At 38.8% G+C, this 19,124-nt stretch overlaps 1 protein-coding gene across 2 annotated transcripts in view; it reads left to right on the top strand.

The window, feature by feature from the left end:
* ncoa5 (nuclear receptor coactivator 5) overlaps positions 1–7,964 on the top strand; it is a 32,686-nt gene extending 24,722 nt beyond the window's left edge. For both annotated transcript variants that reach the window (XM_039735852.1, XM_039735851.1), the window contains 8 exons: positions 1,255–1,461; positions 1,685–1,909; positions 2,148–2,257; positions 3,127–3,256; positions 3,390–3,589; positions 3,810–4,014; positions 4,124–4,215; positions 6,942–7,964. In XM_039735852.1, the coding sequence (XP_039591786.1) occupies positions 1,255–1,461; positions 1,685–1,909; positions 2,148–2,257; positions 3,127–3,256; positions 3,390–3,589; positions 3,810–4,014; positions 4,124–4,215; positions 6,942–7,582 (1,810 nt within the window). In that variant the 3' untranslated portion in view covers positions 7,583–7,964. The remainder of the gene's footprint in view (positions 1–1,254; positions 1,462–1,684; positions 1,910–2,147; positions 2,258–3,126; positions 3,257–3,389; positions 3,590–3,809; positions 4,015–4,123; positions 4,216–6,941) is intronic.
* The last annotated feature ends 11,160 nt before the right edge of the window (positions 7,965–19,124 follow it).

Genomic DNA, 19,124 nt, shown 5'->3' with positions numbered 1-19,124 from the left:
GCCAAAAACTCAATCTCTGCCTACTTTATGATCATCTTCTGAATCTTTGGATCTTCAAATTCAGCATGGAAACAACATGGAGCCTTAACAACCTAATTGTCTTCATCTTGCCAGCCTTGTGTGCCAGCCTGCAACACTGAAAAGAATGATCATATCTTTTTGTGCAATTCAACTACATACTGCTTAATATTTGGGTAAATTTGAATTGATGGTCCATGACTAATTCAGTACATGTTTAAATTGTGTTTACTGTGCACATCTTTGTGCGTCGTCTAAAATTGTGTGCCCTACAGCAATTCTGCGATTTCCATCAGGGTATAGAAAAATGTTAACATTTTAATGTGTGCTGTAATGCCCCTTTTTAAAAGCTGTCACCTTCCTTTCAATCACCTATAAAAGTCCAGAATTATGTACCCAATCTGGTTTAAGCGCATTTCCCGCCCCCAGCCCCCCCAACTTTTCTTCTTTTTATCGAGATACAAAGGTTAGCAAGTCCATTTTGTAAAGTTGGTGTTGGGGTTATTTTATTTTTAAATTACCTTTTTATGACATTCTTTCCTCTCTGCATGGGTTTTGTATAAAACCACAATTTTTAGTTTTCTTTCTTGCCAGTTCTATGCCATGTGGCATTACTGCATTGTGTTTATCTGGCACCCTTTCATTTTTCACTTGCTGATTTGTTGCCACACCAGTTTCAGCTTCTTTGAAGCAAATTAACATGGACTTAAGTCAATGACATTTTTCTTCCTCTTCGTTTCACAACCAGTCTGCATTTCTAGCACTGCTGTACCTTAAGATTCTTCATCTAAAAAACAAGATCAAAATATTGGACTGTGGGCATTTGTTTTTTACAGCGTTTTATATGTAAACTTTTTTTGTTCTTCGTTAGCCACCTGCAGTTGCAAAGCATTGGAAAGTGTTCATAGGAGTTGCCATTTCTTCCTTACTATATGAGGAAGAGCTGCTTCTCAGATACTTCAGTTTTGATGCGTTCCTAACACTGCGTCAGTGGGTGGGAGAAAATTCAGTTAAACTTTTTCGTTTATTAAATCTTGTTTGAATACACTAGACTTTATTGTTAATGTTTCAGAATTCAATGTTTAATTTTGATATGCATTTGCAAATAAGCAGTAATCTAGTCTTATTTATAGATTTTCATTTTGTGTCTTCAGAGTTTATTACCTTGATCATTTACATCTACCAAATTTCTGAAATGCCCTTTTTTTATTGGTTCCTCCATGCTTCATCCTTTAGGGACCCATATGGAGGTTTTGGAGATGAGAGGGATGTTAGGCCCCGCTCACGTTCACCTGTTAGAGGCAGAGAGCCTAGAGATGCTGGCCGTGAGCCACGTGCTGGACATCCGCGGGAAGGTGATCCACGTGATCCTCATTATAACAGATACAGAGGTGACAGCAGAGACAAAGAACACAGAGGAGATGCTAGGGACCCTGCCTACAGGTATAAAAACTTGTCACATTTTAAATACTTGTTTGTCATTAAACCTAAAATTTGGAATTTCCAATCTTCATTGGTTTAAGTGCGGTTTATTTATTGAAAAAGTTTAACTGTTCTCCAGGCAGCACTGCTTTTTCGGATTTTGATTTGTTTATACACTATTAAACATGTATTCACTCTGCCTGTGTGTTTTTTCATTTATTTTTTTTTTTCTCTCCCCCCAAAGAGACCCTTATGCAGGGTATGGAGATGAACGGGATGTGCGCCCTCGCTCGCGTTCGCCTGTAAGAGGCAGGGAGCCCAGGGATGTCCGTGAGCCCAGAGATGGTGGCCGTGAACCCAGGGGTGGACACCCTCGGGAAAGTGATCCTCGCGATGCTCATTATGATCGATTTAGGGGTGACAGCAGAGATAAAGAACACAGAGGAGAAGCCAGAGATTCCACATTCAGGTATATTAGAGGGTTGTGGTTTGAGTCAAAGTGATTGAATGTCACATTCCTTTATAAATGTGTGCATTTAGTTCAGTGTTCGTATACGTGTTGAGTGGCCAAGAGTCCATTGAGTACCGATTTGGCAATCAGAAATTGCTAGTGGAATCATGTTAGAATAAAATTTACGATTAATGAATCCATTCAGTCTGATCACTCTGGTTTCTTCTCCACCCCAACCCCCATTCCCTTCCCACAGAGATGAAGGCTATGATCGGTACTACAGAGTAGATGACTATTACCGTAGGAAAGATGAACCCTTTTTTGACCGCTATAGGGATCCTTGGAATGGCAGAAGAGAACCTGAAGGTAACTTGTCCCAGATTCCTGGATTTGTACTTTTTTCCTTCTCCCACAATGTTTTACCAGTGTTTGCAGTGATCTACCAGTGGAACTCTTATAATATGCTCTTGGTCTAAGCCACTTCAAAATTATTTATTTTTTTAACACTTTAAATCCAGTATATGTAGTGGCTTCTTCCCAGGCATAGAGTTCAGTAACTTTCTCTCCAGAGAAATGGCCAGTTTATTTTAAAATTAGCTCATGGTTCATGCAGAGTGTGAAAGTCAGTTGTTGCATGCATTCATTTTGAGTAACTCGTACTTAACTTGTGGTGGGTTATTTTGTGCAATTTTTATATTCGTAGGTAAAGTACAGGTTTACAGCAGGTATTGGCATATTCGATTAATACTTCTTACCAGTACTAGATAACACCTGTCTTCCACCTGCAGCTCTTGGTATGTCTGTTATCCTTTAACTTGGAAGAAGCCTTTCTCTGACCACTTAGATCTCCAAAGGTCATTTTCTCTCCAGAGCAAACTCTTTGATGTTTTAGACATAATAAATCCACTTTTTTGAGCTAGGGCCTATTTATTTCTATATTCACAACTTCATCTTTTATAAATGAATATGACACTCGTTATACTAAATCACACATACCCACTCTTAACTAATCAAAGTTTCAGACAACCCTTAGAATAAAACACTTATCCTAATTTAATTATTGGCAAACTAAGAAAATTGAATTTTTGTCTATTGGAGGTGAGAGAGAGTGCCACTAATAACTTGCCTCTCAGTGCCTTGCTAGTGAACTTGTGCCAACTTGATAGTTGCAAATTGTAGTGCATGGCACCCCCATCTCTAGTGATCATTTTAATGATGACTACGTCTCTTTTTAGATGATAGAGTGAGACCAGAGGAGCGAAGACGAGACATGCTGTACCGACAGTATTATGAAGAACTGCAGAGGCGCTATGATTCGGAGCGTCCTGTTGACTGTTCTGTTATTGTGGTTAACAAACAGCAAAAGTTAGTCATTTTTCTAATTTTTACTTTGGTTTTTTTTGGGGGGGCGGGTTTGAGTTAATTTTGCTTTTAGACATTTATCTAAAACTTTTGCTTTGTTAGTGTTGTCTTATTCCTGTTAATCACATTTTTGCAGGGATTATGCAGAGACCGTAGGTCGAAAAGTAAGAGATTTGGGTATGGTAGTTGATTTGATATTTCTCAACACTGAGGTTTCTTTGACTCAAGCCTTGGAGGATGTTGGCCGGGCACGCACCCCATTTGCAATAATCATCACGCAACAGCATCAGGTCCATCGGTCTTGCACAGTAAATATTTTGTTTGGGACACCTCAGGGTGAGTTTGCTTAATTCTAGAATTGAAGAAAGCATATTCAACTTTTAACTGAAATTTTGTATTGAAGTTGTACAGTAAGTTTGTTTTACCTGCACTAGAAAGTTGCTTTGTGTCATAAGCAATGTTTGAAAACTATTAAATACCGACTATATAAAATGTGAATTTATTATATGTTACTTGTACCATCTCAGGGTTATTAATTTTTTTTGGTCATTTGCAGAACATCGTAACATGCCTATGCAGGATGCCATGATGTTGGTGGCACACAACTATGAAATTTTCAAAGCAGAGAATCGTGATAAAGAACGTGATGAGATCGCCAGAAAAGCAGCGAAAATGGCCGATGATGTATTGATGCGAGAGCATGAGCGTGAGAGCCATCCCATTTCTGTGCAGCCTATTATAAATTTACTTTCAGAGGGCAGGTTAGTTTGTGGTGTGGGAAGTGTTGCACCTTTTACATTTACCATCTATTCGGGAGTCTTGATAGGATATTATCGAAGTGTCTTTATTTTAAGCATTTGTTTTTTGTAGATTTCTTAATCTGGAGGAGTTGGATCGGCTTATTGATTATCTGAGAGATAAGAGGGAGAGGCTTATGCGGACCAGTGGTGAGCCTCACCAAGGTAATTACATATAATTGTTTTCCACCAGTTCCAAAGAACTTTTTGACAAAGTGTTTGTAATCCAGCCACACTGCTCCTGTTGTGTCTGTGCACCAGCATTGTTAAGAGGTTTTAATTGTTGGAAGGATTTTCGTTGTCCTCTTTTGCTAAAAGTGGGAGATGGTTCCTAACTCTTAAATAGCTAAGGAGTATGTGAGATTTAAGAAGGCATAGAGTAGAACTTTCAGCTTGTAATGTCTATTATTCTGTCACCCTGCTCATTTGTCATTTACTTTATAGCAATGTGGTGTCTTGCATGTTAACCATTTGAATTGAAAGCTTTTCCTTAATTAACATTCAGAGTAGCATTAGATCAATTACAGTGTGTCTTAAGTTTATTTAATCTTTAACCTCACCCTGAAGACATTTAGCAAAAAATGTCCTAAATTGATTGTTTTTCAATCAGTTGGCAATATGGTATGATTTTTTGGTTCTCTTGTAAGGTTTCAGATCTTTAATGTAAGGTAAACCTGAAAATTGTGACGTAAGGGACACATGCCATAAAGGAGAACTACACAGCTTTTATTGTTCACTAAGGCAGAGTAGCAAGGAAAGACAAAATTGGAATTGAATAGTGAGGAGAGTAAATGCTTGCACATTTATAGACTGAACTTTGCTCTCTCAAGATTTTGCCAGAAGAGTTAGGAGATAATTTGAAAATAGTTTTTATGTTTATATAGTTTATCACACATTTCTTAAATTGATGAGTTTAAAACACTCCTTGCGCACTGTTTCAGATGGTGGACTGTGTTTTTCTCCAATATATGGGAGAATAACTCGAGTACAATGAAATCAAACAGGGTTTCTATCGAAATATATCGATAAAAAAATGTTTGCGTTAATAGTATCTTGAACACTAGTCTTAAAGCAGATAGTGTATACAAGATCAGGAGTTTTCATTTCTTCCTTGTCTTCATTGGGTAGGGATATACCTGCTGAAATATTAATGTGCAGTGTTGCATTTTTTCCAGATAGAAGTATTATGTATCACGACACTGTGGGTTTGCTGGTGTGCTGGATTGTTTTGTTCGTTCTTTGAGAATTTGTGTGGACTAAAGTCAAAAATGAAGACCAACGTGCATTTTTTAATAAAGATCTAGAAAAGTATGGAAGTAGATTAAAAGGCATTATTTTGCTCTTGCTCTGATATATAAGGATCTTGAACCTCAAGTGCCCAACATATTGCCAATTTATGGTAAAACATTTTTTCCCCATTAATCATAATAAAATGTAATTTTGCTGTGTTTTGTGTTTAGCAACTCATTTTAAAAGTAGCCCTCCTCAATGTCCGCAATAATCATTTTAGCAGCCTCAAACCAGAGCACAGTTTGTGTCTTGACTGCTTATTTGACACACAAACTATAACTGACTATCCTGATCATTCATGATACAAGTTTGTAACAGTGTTAAAGGAAAAAATACTCTTCTGTTTACGTTGCCTCAACACAACAGACTTCGTGTGTACTATTAACCAGGTAACTTTCACCCTGGATCTTCAAATTGTCTAAAACATGTATCAATTTTACCCGCTTCTATTTGTACTCTAGTCCTTAATAAATGAATAGTTACAATTCAGAAGGCAACAAAAGATGGCTTATTTTAAACATTTTACCACATTTGTCTTCCATTATCTTGTTCTTAAATTCTGCACCATAGGTCTGAATAAGTACTTAATGCCTTACAGTCTTGAAAGGCCTAATAACTCCTCTGTCAATTAGAGGTCTTCCATCATCTGTATAATATGGCGTCTTTTAACATATTTATTCCAAAACACCTTAAGTAAAATCTTGATGTGCAGATTGCAATGTTTGAATCAGAACACTAAACAATTTTAGAATTTATTTTGTCTGTCCTTGTGACAGCAAGCTTCTAAGATCTTCATGAAGAACTCTCCCCTCCTACCAACTTTATACCCCTTTAGAATTGTAACCAATGTCTATCTGTGTTTTAAAACTCCCTGCATTCATTCACCTTTACATCACATGCCTCTTTGCTTATGCATACCTGCAGAAAGACCTTGATTGTCTTTGTCGGCACTCATTTAGCTTTGTGGCTCCTCTCCCAAGCTCCCCCCACGTGTGAGTGTGACGTTCTGTTTGTAACACTCGCATCCTGCTGAAATCTGGTTTTCTTAAAGTGTAGTGATCTGGGTTACTGCATGTCTATTAGTCCATTGTCATGTACTATCGGTTTACTTTTAAGTGCTGAATTGTCCCTTTTGAAGAAAAATATTTTGAATATTACCCTTACTGGCATTTTTAACTGTAAAAATGTAATTTGCAAGAGGGAGGTTTCTGCTGTAAAATTTAAAAAAGCAAATGTTCTATAACTTTTGTAGGACTGGCAACCTTACATTTCTGTGTTTGGGTTTGTGATATTTTCCCTTTAAACTACTGCCAAATCTTTTAGAAATTTCTAACACTGCAATTTGTACATTTTAGTGTTCAACATTTTAACCAAAAATGTACATATCTAAAATTTAAGAGTAAAAAGGCATTGGTTAGGGAGGAGTTGAGAGACACGTTGCAATCGCCAGTCTTTTGAAATGTAAGTATCAGGAAAGAATTGCAGGTGTGCAGAGTTAACATTTATGGCAGCCATGTTTCTTCAATAATTTAGCAAAAGATGTTGTTTTTCCTTCGAAGAGTTGATGGTTCTTAAACTTTTTTTTTTTTTCTCCTTTTTAGTATCTCGTCCTCCTCCTTCATCTACTTCAATGGGAGTATTGGAGCCACCACCTCCATCTCAGAACATGACCAATACTTCTCATCTGCCCTCGACCCAAAACACTAACCCTCCAAACCCTGCCAACCATCAGCATCAGCAGGAACTACAGGCAAAGATATTAAGTCTTTTCAATAGTGGCTCTGGCACTTCTGCTGGGGTAGCTGTGGTTCCACCTACTCAAACCCAAGGCTATGGTTCTACTTTGACCAATCCAAATCCAGTACCTACACAAGGTGTTCCTCCACCTACTATAACAAAAATGCCAACTGCTGCTCCTCAAGTTCCTACTATGATGGGGCAAACCATGAACCCGAGGGCAACACTAAGGCCTCCTGCGATCACTCCAGGTGTTCCTCCTTTATATAATCAGCCTGCAGGGCGAATGGCTGGTCCAGCTGTTGGTGCTGGTGGCCAGAGACCTGCAGCCATAGGATCTGGGATTAATTTTGATAACCCAAGTGTTCAGAAAGCCCTGGACACTTTAATTCAAAGTGGGCCAGCACTAAATCACATTGTCAACCCTGGTAACACTGCTGGACCTAGGCCCGGGCAGAATATGGGACAGCCAACTGGCATGGGCCATTATCCTCGCCATTATTAAATGTCCATTGATTCAGCCCCACCTGAAAACTGGAACATATTTGGTTAAAATATTATCTGGTACTTCTAGGTTTTGGAAAGATGGTTGATTTTTTTTTTTTTATGAAATTAACAGTAGGTGGGGACAGGCAGCAAACACCATTGTTATCAACACTGTAAATATTTTTTTTTTAGTCTTGGTGTTTTTGTTTTAATACTTTCCATCCTTGCTGGTAATTTGATTCTCAGTGGCTTTGAATATTCCATTATGTAGTTTTTGTTTTTATATTTAAATGCACAGTCTAGAGTTTAATACTGTTCTTTGAATCCACATTGTATTCCTAAGCTCCTTGAACTTGATCCATCTTGTTGTTTAACAACTCATTAAAAGTTAGTGTTTAATATTCTGGTTTCCTGCCTTCTTTACTGTGTCTCTGGAATACTTTGTTGTTTTGCTGGGTTCAGTGGCGTGATAAACTGTTTTGCTTATGATCTCACCATTTGGTAAAATGTGTTGGCTAATTAGGTCATTTTTGCCAGCACAGTCAGCTAGGCCTTCTCATCTTTTTTTGAAATGCATTCTGGAATTGAGTTGTTTAAGCCCTTGGTTTTAGCTTTAGGGTTATTGGAAATGGTAGGGAATTGGAAAATGCAAGTTTTCAAGGTTCAGTATCCACAGCTGCTACCCTGTTGCTTTAAAGTATATTGAATCCATAGCACCAACGTGATGAGGAAGTATTGTTTCTCTCAATTATGTTCATACCATTTGTAATTCATCAATACTTGTAGCCAAAAGTATATAACAATGTTTATGCGTTATTTTTATTGTTCAGTACTTCTGAGTCATTTCTGCTTTTGAGGATAAGCACTCAGGGTGATGTCTCCTTATCCAAACTTGATAACCACTAATAAAGTGCATAGTCTGTACTATAATAAAATGATTTTTTATTGCATTTTGTGCAGACAAATCTATAAAATGATACAGGAAAACCAGAAGCAATTATTATAGAAGCTTTTGACATGAAAGATAAAACTACTTTTAATATCAATGAACACAATAGAGAATACAGCTTTCTTGTGATATATTCAAGTCACAGACACACAAAAATAAACTGCTAAGCACAAATGTTTATTTACATGTTTCCCACTCCCACCTCTTCCTATTCTGTGTATTGCACACAGCTGAAAACACAAAAACACACTACAGATTCTACAGAGTTACTGTGTCTACCTGGGATAACAGAAAATAGTCCACTGAAAGAGCTGCTTCTAGGCATTTTGATCCATTTTTTAAGACTACTGTGAAAGTCATACAAAAGGGCCGAGTGGTTTGTTTTAAGATGGGGGGGACAAAAGGCTTAGTTAACTAGAAGTAGTGTTAAGTTTCAAATTTTAAAGTAGTAGTTTAAGTTTTGAGAAGCCTCCCCCGCCCCCCCCCATTTCCCTGGCCCTGTCTGTCTGGGAGTAGCAGGGCAGGGTTCGTTTCATGAAGCATGACACTAATTGTAAAGTCACTAGAGAGAGTGAGCGATAGAGAGAGTGAGTGTGAGCAGCACTTGTATTCATACTGGAGTTCTAGGAGGCAGCTTTGGCAGAGTATTGCTTAGAACTGCTGCTTCTCTTCACATTCATAAATACCAGGAAAGCAAATGGTTCATTCTGTTCGTTTTATGTAAATGTGTGGTATATTTTTGAAAGGGTCTGCGTATTGTCTGTTTTTAACAAAATATTAAAAAAAAAAAGTGCAGAGGCTATTGCACGACCTGTAGTCAGTTTTACTTTTGACCATCAATTAATGTTTCTTTAACTTGTGTACACCTCATGTAAGCCCTGTAATTCTGTGTGTGTATTTATTTATTTATACAGATATGGTAGTGGTTTGAGGTAAACTGCCAAACTGCATTCGGTAGTCCCAACAGTTCTCAAATTGTCATGGGGAACCCATTGTGGCTGCTGGTTTTTGCTCCAACCAGATTCATAAATAAGTTGTATTTTAAGCAACCTGATTAGTTTGTTTTTCCCTCTCTCATTCTGCATTCAGAAAAGTGGTTTTTACTTTTACAAATAAGCATGTAAAGCTATAGGAAGTATAGCTATATGTCCATACCTTTTTGTTTTCCTATGATGTGTTTTTCTGTGTTGTTTTCATTGAATTTTAGTAGTGACAACAACAAGCAGAATAGACAACTGGCCAGACAAGGCTGAATGGTGGAGGGCTGCAACTGCTTCAACATTGGCCCCATTAACATGCTGATTAGAAATAGTTGCTTCAGTAAACTGAACAGTGGGTAAAGTGCATAATTATGATGAAAATATTACAAATCAAGTTTAAAAAAAGAAAAAAAAACACTAATTGTGTGTAATTAGAATGGAACAGAAATAAATGCTTGGTATAAAAATCCCCAACACTTTCGTAATTTCTACCTTGACCCCAATGGCTTGCTTAGTTAGGCCAGGAGTTCAATTAAAAACCGAATTTGGTTGGTACAAAAGCCAGAATTTGACAACCACTGTGTTAGTCTGCTCCCTCAGGTGTACTAAAATGTGTCTGCCTAAATTAAATTTTTACAGCCATCTAAAGCACAAATAAATGGTTAATAGTAAATAATCTTGTAACATTAACACAACAAATTGCATGCAGTTGGGTCGAAAGGACTGCGAGTCATGTTGGATATTCTCTGGAACTCGTCTGAAACATTCACACACCTCCTCCCAGATGCATTGACGCATCTACTTGGAAATCGGCATTAAAAGGTAAAATGGGTGGGGTTCTTATAATACACACTAGAGTCTGCACAGCTAGTTTCATTTAGTTTTTATACATCTAAGTGAACTTGCATTTAAAAAAAGGGTTTGGTCACAGTATGCCAAGTTGTACAACACCTCAGTTTCTTCCCAAATGTTTGCAGTAATAAGCTCCATCGACTTTGGCAAGTTAAAGGGCCACAGAAAAGAAACTTGGAACTTGGGAGAAACCCCTCGACCGAGCTTGTTAGGTGTACAGTGTCCTCCGGGAACACCTAGGAGGGACCCTGTGTTGTTGGGGGGGTCTGTGATGAGTGTGAATGGGGTGCTGGATGGGATTGACACCCAAAGCCAGCCATGGAAGCACTAAACCTCAGGAGCTCTCATTTAGGAATGCTGAGGTGTCTGGGGAGCAGCGCCTGTCACTGCCATTTCAAAGGAGTAAATTACGGCCAAAAAAGCAGCCTCGGCCAAAATGAGGGTTAAAAGTTGCATAGTTGTGCACAGAACCAGTTTCTTGTATGCTGCAAGCCAACAGCAAATCAAGATTATTAGCACTCCACATAATAGTGCTGCTTACAAAATCTTTTAACGTGTAAAACAGAGTGACTTGAAGCATTTAAAATGGGAGCTTCCAGGCGGAAGGTTTGAATTAAAAAAAAAACTGGAGTGTTGAAGTTGTCAAGTAGTTGAGTACTTTTTATTGTGCACTTCAAAACTGCCTTGGGTTCTGCTCTGGTGGATGGTGGGGTTTGGTTTGGTTTTGTTTTGTGTGTTCTGTTTTGCTTTTCCTCTGTTTCCTTCCTGTTACAATGACTCGCTGCTTTTCAAGGCCGCAGTTTTGTCGTTTGCATTGCTGTAAATACAAACTCAATACTGCATTGAGAACAACAATACAGTGGCAGGCCTGAGACGGTGGCAAGTGGACTAAAACAGGGCATCCTGCTGCTTTCCACTTGATTACAGGTTTTTTTTGTTTTTTTTAATAATGCAGAGTAATAGACAAACACCGCAGATGCAGTCTTCTGATAGGCATGGGGGCAGCCATCTGCACCCCATCAATATTGCACTTTTTCTCCCTAATAAATGCCCTCTTTTTGCTACAATGAATTGTTGTATCATGCAGCATATACAGTAAGTACAAAATGTGAATCTGACACCTTCTCTTGTTTGCTAGTCCTGTGTGTTTTAAAACACTCATCCCGATTATCAAAAAGTGAAATTTCAAAGGACTGCTGTTTCTGGGATGGGTAGGTGAACATCGGCAAGTCACAGCAATCTACTCTGAGCCCTTGATTAGAAATTGCCTGCGTTTTAAAACTACCACGATTCGGAGCATGGAGAATGATGTGTGCCTTATTAAACTTAACAAAATAAAATATATAGTGACTTTCAACCTCATCGCCTTCTTGCTGCATAGTGGTGCACTTTGCTCAGTGGCTTTCCAGTTAAACACTGGACAGAGAATAAAGAAAGGTTGTGCGGGACGCCAGTTTAATAAAAAAAATGAAAACATAAATGAATAAATAGCCTGACATTCCTGGAGTCTTGTAATATCCGCTTCCTATTACCACCTCAGTCAATTCAGTGCTAGTGTTTTTACTCCACGTATCACCTTCACAGAAGCCCTCTGTAAAGTGACACAAGATGCCCACAAATCTTTTTCCCTTCAGCTGTGAACACTGCCAGGCCAAAAATCCGTATGACTGAACTGTTACTGCAGTGATTAACACTCGGGCCTTTTGGCTGCCAATAATTTCTTTAACTAGTGCAGTTTGTAGCTTCTCATTTCATAGCCCAGTTAGTTTTATGGTATATTGATATATATATATTTTTTTTTATCTGCAAGGAAAAAGTTTATTATGTGTAATAGAAATATGTAAGCACTAAGATATCTTATAAATACAGCAGGAGAGGTATGCATAGTGTTCACTGTTGTAATCGGACAGTAGATGTGTGTTCCTGTGGCGCACTCTTCTTCTAATAGTTTTTTCTGTTGCTTATGCACGAGTGGCTAGAATGTCAACGTGATGGACATGTCCACTGTAGGCTACCACAGCACAACCATTTCCCCTAAAGTGAAAATCAGAATTTGCTGTATTAAGAACAGTACTTCTGTCTGGTCCTTCTATATGACTGCAATGATTTTGCCATGAAACTAATTGCTGAACGTTCACAGGATTAAACTCGCCAAGCATATCACGCCAGTTCGATTGTGTAACACCATATGCCTCCGTCTCAATGGTCACGTCAGCTTTTGATGACCAGTTCATATTACTGTCACTATTGCTCGCCTCACCTAATGGTTCAGTTCTAGTTGGTAATAAAACCGGCTTTACAGCTTGTTTGCATACCATTATGTTTTGGTCGAAGCCTCCACCCTACTCAAAAATATTGATGAGTTACCGCAGAATGCATAGAAAAATTCATCAGAATACTGTCCTGCATGATATTTGGTCTTAATGCTCCATATAATATCAAAATTGGTTAACGCTGAGGAGAATTTGGGGTTAACCATATTTACGTAGAATTCAGCTGGGTTAATGTCAACAGACATTTCCCGTGGCTATGGAAAAGATGTTACTGCGTTTCAGAAGAGGCAAATTATTGGCCTGCATCAAGCAAAGAAAACCACTAAAGAGATTGTGGAAATTAATGGAATTGTCTTAGGAACTGTCCCACACATCATTAAAAACCTGGAAGGGCAGTGGTGAAACTGTCATCTTACATGACCATAAGCGGAGATCACTAAAGTGTTTGGGGAAGTCGTATCATGAAAACCTGACAGGAGCCTCCCAGCTATGTTTAATAGTGAAGAGCGTTTCCACACACAATGTGATGAGGATGGGGACTAAACCTGTTTGAGGCCCCAGGAAGACCCCTTGTCATTGGGGCTAATTAGATGACACAACTTCCAATTACCAGGGGGCATGAAGGTTGGACTGTGGAGCACTGGAGAAAGGTTGTGGTGTGACGAGTTCCAATTTGACCTATTCTGGAACGGTGGGTGCATCAGAGTAAGGAGGGACTCGCACAAAGCGGTGGAACCGTCTGAGTACAAGCCCCCCCAGTGGTGGTGTATTGATGAGGGGCTGCTTCAGTTGTTCAACAGTAAAATGAAGTCAGTCGAGTATCTGAATCTCCTGATCAGGTTATCTTCATTGACAACAAAACCCAACTGAGCGTTTCAAGGAACATGAAGAATGATTTTGAAGATGAGCCTTAACCCTTTTGAAAGTCTTTGGGATAGGATGGAGAAAACTTTATGGAGTGATTGAACAGAAGAATGAAGACAAATCTGGGTGAGCTTGTCAAAATAAAACTATGACAAACGTGTGCTGTAATCACATCTTGATGGTCCAATAAGAAAAGTTTTGTTTTTTTTGTCCAGGCAGTGTACTTAATGCTTTAGGGAGAGTAATTGACAAAGATATCATTAATAAGCTAAGGGGTAGCAGAAGCAGAACAAGACAGACCACCCATCCCAGAAAATAATTGGGTCCTACCGCTGTGTAACAGAATCATCGTACATTTGGTGAAGGATTCATTGATCTCTCGCTCCACATGACAAAGCCAAACAAATGGCAGTCTTGTGTATGCGAAGCCCCCAAGCTGTTGTGGATCGCTGTGTGCACAGTCACAGATCTCCGACGGCTGTGCCCGGGATTTCCGCTAGGTAGCCATTAGCAATGCTAACAGAGGATTGCTGCGCGATTAGGTGTTGAGGGCATCATCTCTTCACACACACCCCTCACTTTCAGACTGCAGTGTCCGAGTCGATTCCCCTCAAGTGATACATAGTGCAGAAGTCCCTTTTCTCATTTTCTTTTGTATGCTTAGTCTCTTTCTTATATGTGTATATATTTTTATATATCTATATATATATATATAGTACATTTGAAAATACAATACAAACAAATCTATATAGATTAGCAGCATTCTCAACTCAAAAAGTTTAAAAATTCTCTTTTGTGTCATATGCAACAATATTTGTTTTACATAGAGTTAAAAACATAGATAACACATCTATTACCTGCTCTACAAACAATATTATTTTTTCTTTTAGAAAAAAAAAAGCTCTTCATTTTAAACTGCCAAACCACACAATCCAGAAGATAATTCTTAAAAAAAGCGAACACTTCTCCAGTGAGACTCAAAGAGAACACCTCCAAATTCCACCAGGTCTTGCACTCTGATCTCTTTCCAGAATTAAATCTCTTGATCGAAATGCATGAAGGGAATATTGCACTGAATCGGTGATCACTACAATTTGCGCTGGTTTACTTACATTTGATTGCTTTGTATTTTTGGCAGCAGATGAGATCTTCAATATAATAAATTTCTACTCTTTCAAACACAAGTTCCTCTACAACTTTTATAATAAATTTTGAGGCTCAAACCTTAATAAAAAAGTACTTTTCATGCATCAAAATAATAAACTACAGAGCATACATGAAACCTTAACACAGTAAAAGGAGTACTTTCGTTTTTAAAATACATTTGTAAACTCTTATTTATATTGTACAAAGAGAAGAGTATTTATATTTCATTATTTGGCAACAGGTTACTGACACGTAAAGGGATTTCTTCTTCGAGCCTGAAGAACGTTTCCCCCAAATGGATCCATCGCTTTGAAAGCATGGCCCATTGATACTTTGCTACAAACCGATAGCAGGAAAGTGTGCAGGTATTAGAGAATGGAGGCCACAGACGATTTGGAATTCACTTCGGCACAGTGAGCGGAGTGTTTTGCACTCTTCGTACGATACAAACGTATTATAGAATTCACACGCCTTTATATCAAAGGATAGGTTTGTGTCGTTTCCAGTTTTTCTGAGCATGCTGACGGACTGTCCTCAAGGCAAAATTACTCTGAGCCTAGTAGAGTTTTACTTTAATGCAATGTGTCTAAAAAAAATAAATGTTTATATGGCTTACGAAACTTTGACATGAGAAATTAGATTAATGTCTAAGAATCAAACTGCACTTGCAACGTAGACATCAGCATGACTCCTGTCCTACTGAGCCCAATGTTTGTGCAGGAACATATATAGTCATTAAAAAATCATTTCTCACTTGATTAGTCATATTTTTCTTTTTGTTATCCAATTCTTAATTGTGTGTTGGATGAATAAAACCATGAGATTACGTATTAGGATAAGCTGCAACTGCACGGCATTACACAGTCCACTTCAGTTTTAAATACTGAATGATCAAAACTGAATGGGGCAGCACGTCAAGGCCTCGCTTGGGTGAACTCTGCATCTCCCTCCAAGTCCACATGCGTGTTTGATCAGTTTGTGACTTGAACTCAGCGGTACGTGACTTTTAAGTGCACTGGTTTGTTTGCCATGCGTGGTTTGGTCCCCGCTTTGTCCTGATGCTGCTGGAATGAGCAGCTCCCTACTGAGTCAACATGCATTCATATATTACCATTTATATATATTTATGTACCAAACTTAGTCCTTATACATTCCTTCATATTCTGATTGCCATACCTTTGCGGTTTAGAGTTTAATACAAATTTTGAGTGGTAGGTGCACTCATCTAAACCCCTGTAGGTTCCACTGGCTTTAAACAACCACTAGTGAGTGTCCGGTGAAATCACTTGGGACAGCCATGTCATCTGTCAGTGAAAGTTTCTTTAATCCATAGCTTTGCTGCCCCAAAAAGATGAAAAGCTTCTAACTGGCAAACAACAAGAAAACAGTAAATTCGTTCACATCGCTGTGTCTAGAGCCATGAGACGTTAGATTGATGTCTTAAGAATCAGACTCCATTCAACATACAAAGATATGTAGGAACCAAATATCTTCCCTGTCACAGCAAACGTACTGTAAATCATACCAGTAGTAAAGTCTGAGACTTGGACCTGAGACCTGCAGTACTCTCTTCATTCGTGGGAAAGCCTTGCACAAGGATCATTAAACATTTGCCACTACTGGAAGATCTCAGCTTTGTGCAGTATTTACATACCTCCATCTTTCACTGAGAGGAGGTTTAGCAAAGAAGAACCCTATCCTACACTGAAGCAGCAGTGCTCAATTTTACCAAATTTGTGGGTTACTTGTTGCAATGAAGCAGTTCAAGACTTGGTAAACATGTCTTTTTTCATTTCTTTGGTGCAAAGCTACCTGGTCAGCCAACAAATGACATGGAATGATTCTAGATGGTTTCATTATATCATGTTATACTCGTGCTTCCCAACCTTTTTCCTGCAGTGGCACACTTTTTTGAAACCAAAAACATCTCAAGGCACAACACTATTGTACTAACCACAAACACATATACAGTATATCTCATATACTTGCTCAACTGTCCAAAGGGGCAAGGGTAGCAGAGAAGCCAGTTGAAAAAAAGAGCTGCCAGATCAGCATTTGCAGACACAACACTTACTGAGCACTTTAGGCTCATCCCCAGCTGCTTTGTCTGTTTGACCGCCACTCTCTCATATGCCCACTATCCACCAGCCCGGCTCAACTTGCAGGCGACCACACAGCCCTGAGGAATGTCTGAAGTGCTCTAACATGGCGATTGTGGAGCTGCTTTTATGCCAGCTTCTCCAGGTTGTCCTATCCTCTTCAGACAGGTCTCGAGCACCTGAGGAGCTTGACCCTCTCAGGTTTAGACCCAGGTGCACACACTATAATCTCCATGGCTCACCTGGGTAGCTTTGAGGGTACACCTCTGTGCTGTGGCACACTGCTTGAAAAACATGGTGTATTACTATTGGTTCCTAGTCTTCTATCACTGTCAGGCAAGCTACGTATGATCAGAACATTTGTCTACTGTATGTCAGAACCTATCATCCATAACTTTCCAGTGGAATGGCACAAGGGTGATGTCAAAGTGCTTTCATAGCTTAAATACATGGCTCAGGGGCAGCAAATCACAGTGCTTTACACAGTTGCTGTCAATACCGTAGAGAGCTGCATGTTCATTCTTTCATCTTTTTGGCTGATGCTCTCTTCTAACCAACCATCAGAAGCAACTATCATTTCCTTGATCTGGAGCATGTTAGTAGACCCTTTGGAAACATAAGTGCAACATTTCAAGATGCAGATTCATTTTAGATCTGCTTGCCATATTTAGTGTAGGTGATGGGAGGTCTGTTATCAGTTTCCCATCATCTATTGCTGCCAATTCATGCATAGCACAAAAAGGACTTTCTGGAAAGGGTACAAATACTGAACTTAACCGGCGTCATTTCCTTATTTCTTGCTTTATTAAAAAAGCAGTGGGATTTAGGTGAACGATGAACACAGAACACTGATCAAAAAAACAACAATTACTCGTTTGTCAATGTAAGCCCTTCTTCATCAACTGCTCTTATGAATTTTAACCCACGTCGACTGAAGGCCTCCACCTGCTTGCTTATTATCTGTACTTTTAAAATGGGTTGAAGTCAACGCCTTTCGTTCGCAGCATTTATTTGGAAACTTTCTTATCCTAACATTACCTCAATAACTAAGGTATGCTTTGTTTAATTCAACTGATTTCATCCCAGTCTGGGCTCTTTAAAACTAAACCGAGAATCAAAAAATTGCAATCAAGTGGAACATGCTTCATATGTGTAAAGACGTACAGTACATTCACCTAATGAACCATGAAATGTATGAATCATGTAAAAATCACCGTGTGATGGCAATTAAACAAACAGTAATCATAAAAGGAAAGATCAGAACTTACAGAATCAAGACTTTTTGTGTTTCAAAAGTCAAAATGAAGCCAGAGTGTAAACCACTGGCCTAGTTTTGTCTCCAAGCTCACCAATCTGAAAATGCACTTGCCAAAGTAGCATGTCTCTACTGTCAGCTGGCTAGTCTTTCACCAGCTGTGTCCAGTGTTGGGGTGGCTGGGGCCTCTCCAACATTTCCGTTCTACCGTCCCAAGCAGGCTCATCCGTCAAAGGGGCTTACGTTCTTCATGGATGTAGCAGACAAATATGGTCCTGTTCCCCTTTGCTCAAACTTTCTCCTGTTATTTCTGCTCTGCCCCAGGTAGTCTTCAATCTGTGCAATACCTTCTTCTTCTTAAAAATAAATAAGTAAAATAAAAAAGCACACATAAGCCCACTTAATGCCCCCCTCCCCTAGAACCTACAATGCGGACAGAACAAAAACATCCCCCATCAGGGACGGAACAAAATTACTTGATGGACGACCACGTGATGGACTTAAAAGTGGACATGACCAAATGCCAACCTGCTGCTCACCTGCACCTATAACTTTCTGTCTGGGGCTCTCTGAGCATTGAAAGTCTTGTATTTAAAAAAAAAAAAAATAATATATATATATGTGTGTGTGTGTCTATTAGATTTAAGAAAAGAATAATACTAGTAATTTACTATCTTACAAAAGTTAGCTACTTCACAGTTTTTTTGTATTTTTTGGAGTCACTGTGTTTAGATATTGCAATTCTGAGACACACACTAACAAGTACTGCACCGATTGGAACAGACACAGTGCCATCTTCTTGCTGTCTAAATATTCATATTTTTTTAATTCAAAATATTCCTTCTAAATATTTTAACCTTCTTTCTTTGAACTGTATTTACAAGCATTTGTACTTTCTTTAATGAAAAACAGGCAAACAAACACAGATGCTAAAAATCTGGTGCCAAGTCACAGTACATGACCTGCAGGCCAGACATGCAGCAGCTTCCTGTGGTAATATTAAAGTAATATTAAAGTATTGGCTACAATAGATATCTTACAATGTGGAGAGTGAAAACGACCCCTCTGATCTTCAGGAACTCATCAGTAAATAAAATGTGAAGTTGTACTTCCGTGTTGCCTAATAAGTTAGACGTGACCAGT

The sequence above is a fragment of the Polypterus senegalus genome, chromosome 14 (assembly GCF_016835505.1).
Source record: "Polypterus senegalus isolate Bchr_013 chromosome 14, ASM1683550v1, whole genome shotgun sequence".
NCBI classification, from domain to species: domain Eukaryota; kingdom Metazoa; phylum Chordata; class Cladistia; order Polypteriformes; family Polypteridae; genus Polypterus; species Polypterus senegalus.
This window is presented reverse-complemented; position numbering and strand designations above follow the sequence as displayed.